This window comes from Neolamprologus multifasciatus, chromosome 12 (assembly GCF_963576455.1).
Source record: "Neolamprologus multifasciatus chromosome 12, fNeoMul1.2, whole genome shotgun sequence".
Lineage (NCBI taxonomy): Eukaryota > Metazoa > Chordata > Actinopteri > Cichliformes > Cichlidae > Neolamprologus > Neolamprologus multifasciatus.
The window spans coordinates 8,605,467-8,617,735 of NC_140450.1; the positions used below are offsets into that span (position 1 = coordinate 8,605,467).

Here is a 12,269-nt window from a genome sequence, read left to right on the forward strand (position 1 = left end):
GGTGACTACATCATGAACCTTATTGAGAGAAGGCCAAGGTTTGCAGTGTTGTCAACAAAGAAAGGGTGACTACTTTGAGGATTTAGGGTGACCAACCATCCTCCTTTTTTGCACTTGTTGACGACTAAAAGCCTATATATTTTTTATTTTAACATTCATTAACTGCACAAAGAAGGCATTGTTTGAATACGTTAACGTTTTCTTTAAGCAAACAGTATTATTAAAGCTCTTCATGACTGGGCCAAGTGTCCACTTTTTGGGAAACCAAAATATGGTCACCCTACTAAAATATAAAACATATTTAGAGTTAATTATCCATTTTTTTCTTTGCTTCATAATTCCATATATTTTGCTTTATATATTTGATGTCTTCAATGTGTATCTACAATATAGAAAGTAGTAAGAATAAAAAACATTAAATGAGAGGTTGTGTTAAAAGTTTTGACTCTTAGTTTGTGCGTTTCTGTGAGAATATACATGAAACACAAAAAATAATCAAGTCAACATATGTAGACAATCGCTGTAAGTCAAACACAGACTATAGACTGCTTTTTCTATTCTTTGCCCTTATGTGGTCGTCACACAGCTGTGACTCCTCATAACTAATGTGATTTGCAAAGCCTTCAACGTAACAGTAAAAACAAACACCACACTTGTTTAACCATCTTTTTACTGTACAATACACAAACCACAATTTCAATCTGGAGGACAAGCAGTCAAGTCAGTGACTGATCCAAAAATCTCCATTTTGTTTTTAATAATATATTATGTAACTTTCTGCTTTCTCTGTACCTGTAAAAGGACATTATGAAGTCTTGTTGTATAAATAACAGCTTAATCCACTGACTCTGGAATAAAGACAAATTTTTAGAGAGCTGCGATCTGCAAAGAAAGTAATGGTGGAATAAAAAAAATGAAAGAGTTTGAGGGGCATCCAGAACACAGTCTACTCTGAGTGGCTCTGTGACACTGGTGGGGTTTTTAAATGGGAACCTTACATGATAATTTTGTGTTTCTTTAAAAGCAAACTCCTGCAAACCTCCCATAAAAATAATGAATTATTGACTTCCTGGCAACAAAACAAAAATACAGTGGTATACAGACTAGGATTACTGTAGAGTACAATGTGTCATTTCTTTAAAATCACCCCTTCTCTCAGAGGTATTTGTCACCCTTCACAGTAAGCTGTGGTGATTTCTGTGTTCGGAGGGAACACTAGTGTAATCTTCAAGTCCAGTTTATGTAAAGTGATGATGTGGGTCTATCTGAAGAGGCGGTATGTGCGGGGCAGACGTCCGTCCTTGCTGGACAAGGCGGCCTGGATGTGTTCGTATGAGGGCAGCTCCATGAGGTCTCCAAGCGCTGCGACAGCTGGCTTACTGCGCAGCATCTTGGTGGTCACTCTTTTAATGTCACCAGGTGTCACGCTGCCTGAAAATTATTTGAATATTATCGTCACGCAAATTTAGATGACTTGCAAAGAAAAGAACACAAAAATCCTTCCAGTACTCACTTATTAGATGACAGAGCTCATGTGGCAGCTTTCTCTTTCCTGTGGAGAGAACCTGACGACCAACGTCTTCAAAAATAACCGGCCGTGATTCAAGGTTCATCATCAACATGGACTTCAGCTGAGTCTTTGCCCTCTCCAGCTCCATCTGGGCACACAAGGAAATTTATTAAAAGAACTGTGTAATTTTTATTCCGCTAAATGACGACGACAAAGCTTGTGGCGATCATTACCTCTCCTGCACTGCCGCCCATCTGAATGAACTCTCTGGTGATTATTTCCACCATTTCTCTCACCTGGAAATGAATAAATGAAATAAGAAATAAGAAAAAGAACCACAAAAAATATGACAAACTATTCACTGGAGATGAACCTTTCCCAAATATACACTCAGCTCCTTACAGGGACAAAAAAGCGAGAGCACATTACCTATTTACCCTATTTTTACTGGCTTCCTGTCACTTTTAGAATTCAGTTTTAGATTTGATTGCTCGTTCTTAAGTCTTTGACCTTTGCCCCCTTTTTTATCTAAGCTTTTAAGCATCCACCCTCAAGTTAGGCCACTAAGGTTTTCTAATCAGAGGATTCTGGATGTTCCCAGGATAAGGTCAAGAACAGAGGGGATCGGGCCTTTCCAGTTGTAGGCCGTGTCCTGTGAAACCACCTACCCCAGAGCACCAGAGCTGCCAAAGCCTCATCAGAAATAGTTTCAAAATTTAAATGAGAAATTTGTTACAGAATCCTAACAGATACTCTGCAGCTGTCCTGTGTTGAGTCTGTACCAACCTGTCTGGGGTCTGCACTAGCATGGATACACAGTAGGCCGCTGTCCTCGTAGCTATGATGGTAGGAGGTGGCGTTGTACATCCAATGATGCCTACAACAGATAACAAAAATTTAACAGTCGTGACGACTAATTGGAATAGTTTTAGTACAATTTGCTTGTGAGACGCTCACCTGTTAAGGACATTCAGGTACAGTCGGGTGAACATGCCTTTCCCGGGTCCTCCTGCAGAGAAGGAGCCTCCTCCACCCATCATCATGTTGAGCACAGCGAATGGGATAAAGTCATCCTCCTGTAAAGGGAACATTTTTACCCTTTAACATGTCTCAGGCCCCTGATTGGAGACTTTCCAAGACACTGCAAACACCCACCAGGTAGGAGCAGCTCTCCAGGCCGATCATGATGTGGGTAAGTTCTGGGATGGGGGTGGGGCCGAGGCTCACGTCTGACATATCCTTCTCCATCTAACAAAATAAAAGACAATGTCCAACTTTCCTTTAAAGATCATTTGCTTTCTCCAGCAGAAAGGAGGAATAATAACAAAAACAGGTATCTGCCAAACTGTGATTTTAAACAGAGCCTGGTTAATCACCTTGACGATTCCACCAGTGTACTGTGCTACAGAGAGGTCCACGTTGGGCGCTGAACTCGTTCCCCACACTGGCTTTACGTCCAGCAGGTATTTCCTGGCACTTTTGACCAGCTGCTCGTGCTCAATGCCCACTCCTGCCAGCACCATGCGCTCTGGACGGTAATAGTTACGCAGGTAACTGTGAAGCACATTCTTGTCAATCTTATCCACATTTTCTGCAGGACAAAAACGAGGCAGTCCGACTGTGTTGCCTCGATACGCAGCCTAGAAACAAAACAACAAAGAAGGGTCACATATAGATTTAAAGATGAAAACAAACTAGGACTACTCACCATTGAGTTTGACATTAATGAGGCCAGAATATCTACAAGTAATCCCTCTGACCCAATCAGACTTCAGATTACTCCAAACCTTCATTTTCATAATTTTTGCCACTCCTGACTCAGTATGATATCAACAAAAGCGAAGCTCCTTAATGTGATTAACCCTGACATACAGAAGCCTCTTTCACTCCTTGTTCAAATCTTCTGTTTGCACGAGGCCTCCAATAAGAAGAAATTTGGCTTAAAGGAAGGGTGGAAGAAGCAAAACAGCTTGGTTCAGACTGTGAGTGAATGGAGAGGCTGCACAAAAGCTCAGCTAAGGCAAATAGATCATTTTGGACTGTGAATCATGCAAAGTTACTCTATCAGAGTAGAAATGAGCATTGAAATTTTAGATAGTGGATTCTGGTTTCATTAGTAATTCACTGATTAATAATAAAATGGGATGAATGGCTGGATGGACTAGCTAAGGAATAATGAGGCATAACTCACAGCATGGATCATCTCAGTGAGTAATGGCTCAGGATCTGGTCTCATGTTGAGATCTTCTAACTCAAAGCGCACCGCCATTCTGGTCATCTCGAGCTCTTCATCTGCACACAAAGAAACAGTTTGCATTACCGGTGGAAACTCTTGGACAGTTTGTGAGGACTGACCCTAAATTATATGTCCTTACCCAGCAGGCGAGGCTGCAGAACAGCATCAGACAGAAGACTGACCACTGTGTCCAGACCTTTCACTTCAGCAGACACTGCATACATTGTGGTGTCTCTGCAAAGCAAAACAACCAATCGACACACCTCAAATCAGCTGTGTGTTGTTTGCGTTTATCATTACATCATTCCACACCGAGACGGGAACTGTGTTAAATACCTGGATGTCTGGCAGTCACAGATCCCCCCGTGTTTCTCTAACGTAAGAAGGATTTCATCTTTACTCCCATACTGTGCTGTGGACTAAAGACATAAATCTTGTTCTCAGGTTTATTGCTCGCACCTCCACCTTTTTGGTCTTTTTCATTGGATTTTATTTAATACTTACAGAAAATGCAAGTTTTTCTAAGAAGTGTGCAATCCCACTTGGATACTTTGCTTCATGTCTGGATCCCGAATTAACCAAAACTAACAAAAGGAAGAAAGAGAGAGAATCTCACTTTATCCAGTTCTTGCAGGTGACAAAGAACAGTGAATATATCAGCACATCAAAGACACAACTTACCTCCAACTGTGCAGAATTCACCAAACTTGTTTTGGGAAGCAACTTTGAGGCCATTTTCTAGAGTTGTAATCTTGGTCTCATATTTTTCCTGACCATCCACTGAAGCGAACACTGGTTTGGGGATCCCAGGCAACGGTGTAGAGAGGGAGATATTTGGGTATCCGCCACCACTGCTGTATTTCCGGTAAGCTGCTATCCCATACCTTGGATGACAATAAAACAACTGCTATTAAAAAAAACAAACTCATCAACTTTTAAAAGCTGAAGCTTATACAACATGACCAATAAATATTAACATTGCTGGGTTTAATTTTAGTACAACCTTTACATTGTACACAGCCCTTCTAGCCACAGCTACTTTAAAGACCTCACCAATTAGTCTTCTGACAAACAATATGCCAATACAAAAATAAAAACAAACAGTACAACAAACAGCAATGGAGACAACAGTGACTAACCCAAATACTGACAAACTTCATAGAACAGCTAAGAAGACATATTTTAGAGATTTGGCCTTAAAGTTTAAAATCAGTTCATGTTTTTTATCTATGGTGGCAGAATGTTCAACACCTGCGGGCCTTTAAATGTTAAAGATGACTGACCATTTTATTACCTTCTTACTTTGCATTCTGCATCAATTCACTTAAATTCAATTCAAATGGTGCCAATCCACAACAGTAACCTCAGGACATGTTATACTGTAAGTTAAAGACCCTAAAGTATTAAAAAGAAACCCCAAGAATCACATGACCCCCTATGAGCAAGCACTTGGCAACAGTGAGAAAGAAAAAATTTCCTTTAATAATACAGTATAGATACCAAATGGATATGCTATCTATAAAATTCGCAAAGCTTAAATATCAAATGTCTTCAGAATTTTACAATAATGACACTACTACTAATAATAATTGTACTGGCATCTTGTCCAGTACTCTAAAGCCTTGTTTGTCATATGCTCTCTTTTTTGGCAATATGTTACTGTTACACAACAGAAAAGCTGAGACAAAATAATATCGTGACATGCAGAGCACCAAAAGTACGTAAAAACTCACTGAAAATGACTATTTTCACCTTTTGACTCAAATAGATTAGGCGCACATAGATACTATTATCGACTTCATTGTCCAAACGTGTTTGGAGTTTAAAAGTTTAACATTCCTCTTTTAGCACTTCTATAATATCAAAATCTCAGCCACACAGTGATAAATTCAAAGTCAGCACGTATTATCCTCCACCATCCTCAGGCAAACGACATTAAGTCCAGCAATCTATTCTCTTTTACCCTAATATGTCTCTTCATCTTCAAATTCTCAACAAAAACAGCCTAACTAGCACGTCTATTTCAAAAATATTAAAACAAAGTAGAACAATTCTTTATCTCGGAGATTACAGAAAGCCGCTAAAATAATGCCAAAGCTTAAGCAAGAGGAGCATTTTTAGCATCATTAACGGGTTATGATGCAACTTAGCATCATGCTAGCTGCTAATTAACGGTGACGAGGACGTAGAGAATTTCTAAACCCGCAGGGATGCGCGGAAACGTCACGTGGGAGACAGTGGGTGTATCGGTGCTGCTGCAGTCTGTTTGCGTTAAACTCCACATTAGCGACACTTTAAGCGTTTATTTAAAACGTGTTACCTCTGAACCCGACTCCAGGTTCTGCACCTCGACATGTGAGTCGCCATCCTGGATCCTCTGTGACGGAGATCAACCCGGATGACGACGAAAGCTACTCGAAGCACTTCCGCTTTCAACCAGCTGATGGTTGTTGAACATGCAGCCCAGGGGCCAAAACCACACGATGTTACTGAATAATAAGAACATCACAGTGAAGTCATTAATAATTATTTAATAATCAGTTATAATTGTTGAATAAAAAACACTGCAATTTCAGCTATGGGGGACTATGTTCCGCTTGGCCTGTTGGTATATATCGGCTGCCTGCGAAGTTCTGCAGGCTAACCAAGCCCAATAGGACTCATTCTTCAACCTGATGGTTCCCTTTACCTCTGGTGTCCACCATCTGGTTTGGGGGTTACCCCCAGGACAGGCATTAACCACCTTGTGGCCACAGCTCAGTGCAGCTTACCCAAATAGCATAAGTAAATGATGAAAGTATTTTATTTATTTACAGGAAACCAAAAGCAACAAATACATAAATAAATAATAATTTGAGAACCAGTTTAGTTTTAGGCAAGCAAAGTAATAAAGAATTGTGAAAGAATTTTCTTTTTGGGGCGAAGGGACAGTTAAAATCAGTTAAAGTTAAAATTAAGTTTATGTTGGGGTAAGATAAAGGGTTGGGCACTTAGCTGTAAAAGTTACGATGAGAATCCACAAATCTCACAAAGATAGCCAAATAAAGGAAAACACATCTAAAAGACCCCAACAATACACTTGCCAAGTTTAAAGTGGATGGGACGAACTGTCATATAGACACAGAGATTTGTCTGACTATTAGGATTAAGGAGATAACTACTTACTGACTTAATTTTCTTCAGTGCACTGCTCAAATTCACAGGTGCTTTTCGTTTTTTTTTTTTGTTTTTTTTTAGGATGAAGGTTTATTAACTCCAAACCAGCTCTATCTGTGTCTGTAATTTGGGCTCTAAGATCCAAAACAGAACAATTGATCCATTTGAGTGGGTAAGCGGGCCAAGAGCATTTAACTACCCATCAGTGAATCAATTCTGACACAGAAACAAGTCAGCTCCTCAATAACATTAGCACTTCCACCTGACTTTAAAGCACTCTGCAGCTGAAGAGAGATTCAGCAGGACTGTGACCAGCAGCAGCACATTTATTATTTGCCACAATGTTCTCCATTATGCATGTCACCGCAGTGCTTTGGATGATTTCTCTGTTTTCACACTCCGGCTCAGCTTACGAGCTCCAGGATACCATCCACACTCTGAAAGAAGAAAACCTCCACCTGCAGCACCAACTGGAGAACCTCACCAGGGCTCTCAGGGATTTGAAACATCTTCTGATTGAGCACTCCAAAGGTAAAAACAGAGCTTTCTTGTTACAAGTGGATAGAGTTTCATAAATACAAAGTCTTAATAGATACTTTTATCAAATTTGAATATAGCTACTGGTGGGGAGCATGACCCTGAATATCTACATGCCTGGAAGGAGTGGTCCCAACACGGTGAGCTCTCCAATTCTGGTTTTCAGAGCAGACTTTGTTGTAGCACTTAGTCGTCTCTATCCCAACAAAAAAACTCTGTACTGTGTCCTTTAGGGATAAGTGCTGAGACCCACCAAATGCTGGAGCAGGCCCTGTGTTTAAACGAGCTCCACGATGCAGCGGATCACATCTTCATCACTCCGGTTTTCCTCCTCCTCTCACCTGTTATGTTTCTGGCACTGCTGTCATGACTTTGACCAACAACCCAACAAACTTATTAAACTTTCACACAGATATGACACCTTATAATAAGAGAAATTGTCCTACATTAAAGTTCAGGATCCAAAATCAGATTTACTTTTACCTCTTCAGTAAATGTTTTTCCCTTCGTGTTGTCTAATGAATTCTGATGTAAAATCATCAGTTAAAAATAAACATGGAATTCATCTTGTAGCTCTGTGTGATTTAATTTCCTCTGTTTTTCACTCTAATGAAACTCTGGATCACAGTCAAGATGTTTGATAATAAAAGACATCTTCTGTGAGATATTTTTGCATGAAATATTCTTTAAGAACTTGGCTTTCAGATCTAAAATTGGACATAAATGAAATAAAGGTAGCCCTTGAGGATATATATGAATGCCTTGTACTAAGATGAATGGACAAATGACCATCTTATTCAACAACCTACACACATCTGCAGATTTACTCAGCTCAGGATTTAACGACCAAAACAAAAGTCAAATGACGAAAAAAGGGATACCATGGTAACACAGTTAAAGCAGCATAAAAATGATAAGATAAATTTTGATAGATCTAATTTTAGATCTATCTACTGGGTCACACCCCTTTTGGCTTTAGATAAATCTAAAGATTTTAGTTTTAAGCTCATATTTCATCCTGTATTTTTATATAGAAGCAGATAAAGGGTACTGCACAGGTTGTATTTATTTATTGGTATATTTATTGTGTTTACAAACAGAAAATTACTTAAGGATGATGTGGAAATTTGTTTGGATAACATTTTAGACTAGATACAATCCCCTGCAATGAGTGGTATTTATTTTCTTGCAAATCTAACTGTCATTTGTTTGTGCTATTGTGCCCTTTTGTGTTTTGCAAAACAGTAACTTATGCACTGAAACAATATGGTTTATTATGCAGGTAATATGTGTTGTGAAATGTAATGTGATGTTCTATAGTTGTACTAAATGTAAAAAATATATTAAAAAAATATTAGAATTAATATGTATACAATACAAATTCTATATCTTGTTTGTGCAGACATGCAGTTTGGAAAGAAGAAATCCATCATCCTTCAGTCCTAAGGAAATACAATATATACAATACTTAAGTCAATAGCTCATGTATCAATATGTCATCACTTCAACTGTTATCAACATTTTTGCTCAGTGTTGAGCAAAGTCAGAGTGTCTTACATCAAACGCAGTTCTACCACAGTGGGAAAACTGGGACTATGAGAGTCTTTGGTGGATTTATGTGTTTGATGTTGTCCTGAATCCAACAGTGTTACATTTCACCCGCTACGTCTGCTTTGTCTGCTTAATTAAAATGACCCCTCCTGCATAGATTATAAATCGGTGCATTTGTACTTTCATTTCCATTTGATTATGCTGAATGGATTGCCAATTTACATTTGCAAGGACTTCATCTGGACCCAGTATTTGGCTGTAGACATGTCCTTGTGAATAAATGAGACAGAAGCCACCATATGGACAGTTTCTGTGTTGTTCTCTCCTTTTTTAATAAAAAATATTGGTCACTTTGTGGATTAGGCAACATTAATAGTCTAAAGCTACGTTAGCAACTCTTAAGACATAAGTATTCTTTAAGGCTACTTATTCTTTTAAGTTTGAGATTTAGCTGTTTACCACCCTAGTTTGGCCTGTTAGCATGCTAATTAGCACCAAATTTAAAGCTAAGGGTGATGAAAATGCATTTCCTGACATATACCACTAAAAACATCAGGCAAACTCAAGGGATTACACACAGTTAGGACTCAATTCCTTCCAGCTCCAAAATTAGTCTTTAAATCTTGCGTCCATCAAACAATCTGAGCATGTCTCACCAAATGACAGAACTAATCATTTTAAAGCCATTTTTGCATATAATATATGGTTGACTAAAATCAAAGAGAATTCTTTCCTAAGTACTCAGACCCTCTACATAGGTTGATTGCATTCTGTTGCAACGTCATTATCATTCCCATTAACCTACATTTAAGAGGGAGCAGTTCAAGCACCTCTTGCACGTTAAACAAGCTAAATAGTGCTCTTTATTAAGTGTTGCTGTGACGTCAGCTTAGACAACATTGTGCCAGCAATGCTCAAAACTCAGACAGCAGCAAGCTGATTTCAGCAGGTATCTGAGAAGTACCACATAAAAGTGATTTACACATTTACAAAACAAGTGAAAGGACCATAGTTAATCTAAGGAGGAGATTAGCTACTGCGGAGTCCCACTGAAGTAGCTTTAGTGAATCATTGACCTCTTTCTGCATCCCTCCTGGTATTTGGTGTGGATGGTAGCCACATGTGAAGCAAAGTGTTCATTCATTAGAATCAGTCACTGTATTATACAGACACTGCTATAAGAAGTCAAACCTTTATAGGTGCAACTGATGTTTTATCACTTCTCTTTGAAGTGTTTTGAAGACAAAGTTGGAGAAGTGAGGTTGAAATAGTTTAGAGGAGGAGGAATAGTAGATATATTGGACAAATGATGTTGAATTATGGAGCTACCAGGCAGGAAGAAAACTTAATGGATGGAGAGAAGGAGAACATGCAGAGGGTTGGTGTGAGCAAAGACGATGCAAGTGACAGGGTGAGATGGAGGCAGGTAATCCAATGTAGTGACTCTTAAAGAGAGCAGCTGAAAGAAGAAATGGAAGAACAGAGATATAGAGTATTTAAGCTTATTTGGGAATCGACAGCATATTATAGTGGAAAAACTTTTATTTGTGCTCTACTCATACAAAGTCTTTAAATCTATCCATCTGCTCCTATTTTTTATAATGTGTGGATATTTTGCTTGACATTGTTCCTTGCACTAGTGTCATTTTATGATCATTTACCTACTAATAATTTAAATAACTGGGGTTTTTGTCTCATTATAGCTGATGGCTTTGAATTAGAACACAGAGTATGTGTGTGTGTGTGCCAGATTGTGTGTGTTAAGTGGGTGTGGAGGGGGTCCAGAATATGTGAGCTGTTGCTTGCTGTTCACTCCCAGCTTGAAGCTCAGCAAATGCATCAGGAGAGAAAAGAGCAGAGGGACACAGAAACTGACTGAGAGCAAATTAATGGGCACCAGCGCAGAGAAAATTGTTCTAGAGTAAGTATCAGTTCTCTATATGAGCTTTCATTAACCCTGTGGTGGATACATTTTAATATAAATCTTGTGAAAACAGCATGCGTGGGTATCCGAGGTTTATTTTTTACAACATGTACCTTTAAACTATCAAACTAGCTTTTAATATCAAAGCACATTAAAAGCTGCAATTTTGTAGTTTCTGAAAGTGCTTGTGCTGCACAACAGGTCCTGAATTTGTATGTCTATTGTATATCTACTGATGGCATGGTCTTAAGTGTCAATAAGGAAAGAAAAAGATGAGATGTAGGCAGCAGGTAATAAAATAAATTGAATCATAACAATAAAAAAAGTAGGAATAGTGAATTAACTCATGGTATCATATTAAATCTGCTGTATTTATTACATGTAATATGTAATTGTTGCTTTTCATAAACAATGCAAAGCTGTTTGTGTATTGCTTGTATGTCTCAAAAAATGTGAATTACTGTTAAAAGATGAGCAAAAATGATCATCTTGGAAGCTGATCATGTGATTTAACTTATGTCCATTTAAAAACATACTACAGTCACAGCTCCTCATACAAACCTGAGCTATAACATCTTATTTTACCAACCGTGAACTTAGCATTTTTCGACTGCTACATCATCACCTGGATCATTAATGTTTCTATGTAGTGCCACACAGTGCGGGGCCAAAAATCTCACTCTGGTGTCACTCAGTGGTGGTGACAGAAATTCAGTGTTTGTGCCAAATGTTGTCTGTAGAAAGGAAGCTTACAAGTGAGTGTGTGGGCTAGAAACATCTTAATGACATGCTAAACAGTGTAAATGATCTATTGTGAGCCTTGTGAGTCAAACAAATACACACCCCCGGGCTCTTAGCATTATGTGAGTATAAGCAGCCCGTAGCCCTGCTGAACTCACCAGCAGTGATGGCTAATGTGTGTCTGTTTTGTCATTGCTTTAAGCACATCATCACTGGTGATTACTTTTGTTCTTTAGAAGCAATTGAGGTGATAATTATAAAACTAAATTTACCGATAGTTTTTTAAAAAATTTTTGGGCATGTAGTTCTGTTTGTCCATTCACACCGCTTTTGGTTTAAATTGTCCAGTATGGAGATATCAACTGTAGAGTGTAATGGAACCAGAAAGCACTCGCTTGGTTACTTACTGGTGAGCAGTTTCACTTGGTTTCAGTTTTCTTTCTAAGAAACGGGGAAGTAAGTCTGTGGCACAAAGCTGAGCTGCAATTGCTAGTTTCCCATTTTTTTCTCTTTTTTTGCGGTTGGTGGATCAGTTCGTAAAAATAAGCTCACTGACCACTTTATTAGGTACATTTTGCTTATACGGGGTCACATCCCTTTTGACTTTAGAGCAG

At 38.7% G+C, this 12,269-nt stretch overlaps 2 protein-coding genes across 2 annotated transcripts; one reads left to right on the top strand and one right to left on the bottom strand.

Moving 5' to 3' along the window:
- Positions 1-427: 427 nt before the first annotated feature.
- Positions 428-6,196, bottom strand: pmpca (peptidase, mitochondrial processing subunit alpha). The gene is made up of 13 exons (XM_085180488.1): positions 6,067-6,196; positions 4,428-4,630; positions 4,251-4,330; positions 4,083-4,165; positions 3,886-3,980; positions 3,702-3,802; positions 2,887-3,150; positions 2,666-2,758; positions 2,468-2,586; positions 2,297-2,387; positions 1,744-1,806; positions 1,514-1,658; positions 428-1,431 (listed from the first exon to the last, which is right to left on the bottom strand). Exons 1-13 carry the CDS (start codon positions 6,111-6,113, stop codon positions 1,262-1,264), a joined length of 1,554 nt encoding a protein of 517 aa, XP_085036614.1. The 5' UTR covers positions 6,114-6,196; the 3' UTR covers positions 428-1,261.
- A 943-nt stretch (positions 6,197-7,139) lies between these two features.
- LOC146506376 (uncharacterized) lies at positions 7,140-8,011 on the top strand. The gene is made up of 3 exons (XM_085180490.1): positions 7,140-7,433; positions 7,520-7,579; positions 7,673-8,011. Exons 1-3 carry the CDS (start codon positions 7,244-7,246, stop codon positions 7,807-7,809), a joined length of 387 nt encoding a protein of 128 aa, XP_085036616.1. The 5' UTR covers positions 7,140-7,243; the 3' UTR covers positions 7,810-8,011.
- The last annotated feature ends 4,258 nt before the right edge of the window (positions 8,012-12,269 follow it).

Excerpts from the sequence above, each read along its gene's own strand:
- LOC146506376 (XM_085180490.1), top strand. The coding sequence starts at position 7,244 with ATGTTCTCCATTATGCATGTCACCGCAGTGCTTTGGATGATTTCTCTG. Across the intron at positions 7,434-7,519 it reads TCTGATTGAGCACTCCAAAG|CTACTGGTGGGGAGCATGAC; the intron begins GTAAAAACAGAG and ends ATTTGAATATAG. Across the intron at positions 7,580-7,672 it reads GAAGGAGTGGTCCCAACACG|GGATAAGTGCTGAGACCCAC; the intron begins GTGAGCTCTCCA and ends TGTGTCCTTTAG.
- pmpca (XM_085180488.1), bottom strand. The coding sequence starts at position 6,113 with ATGGCGACTCACATGTCGAGGTGCAGAACCTGGAGTCGGGTTCAGAG. Across the intron at positions 4,331-4,427 it reads TGAATTCTGCACAGTTGGAG|TTTTGGTTAATTCGGGATCC; the intron begins GTAAGTTGTGTC and ends TCCTTTTGTTAG. Across the intron at positions 2,388-2,467 it reads TACCTGAATGTCCTTAACAG|GCATCATTGGATGTACAACG; the intron begins GTGAGCGTCTCA and ends TATCTGTTGTAG.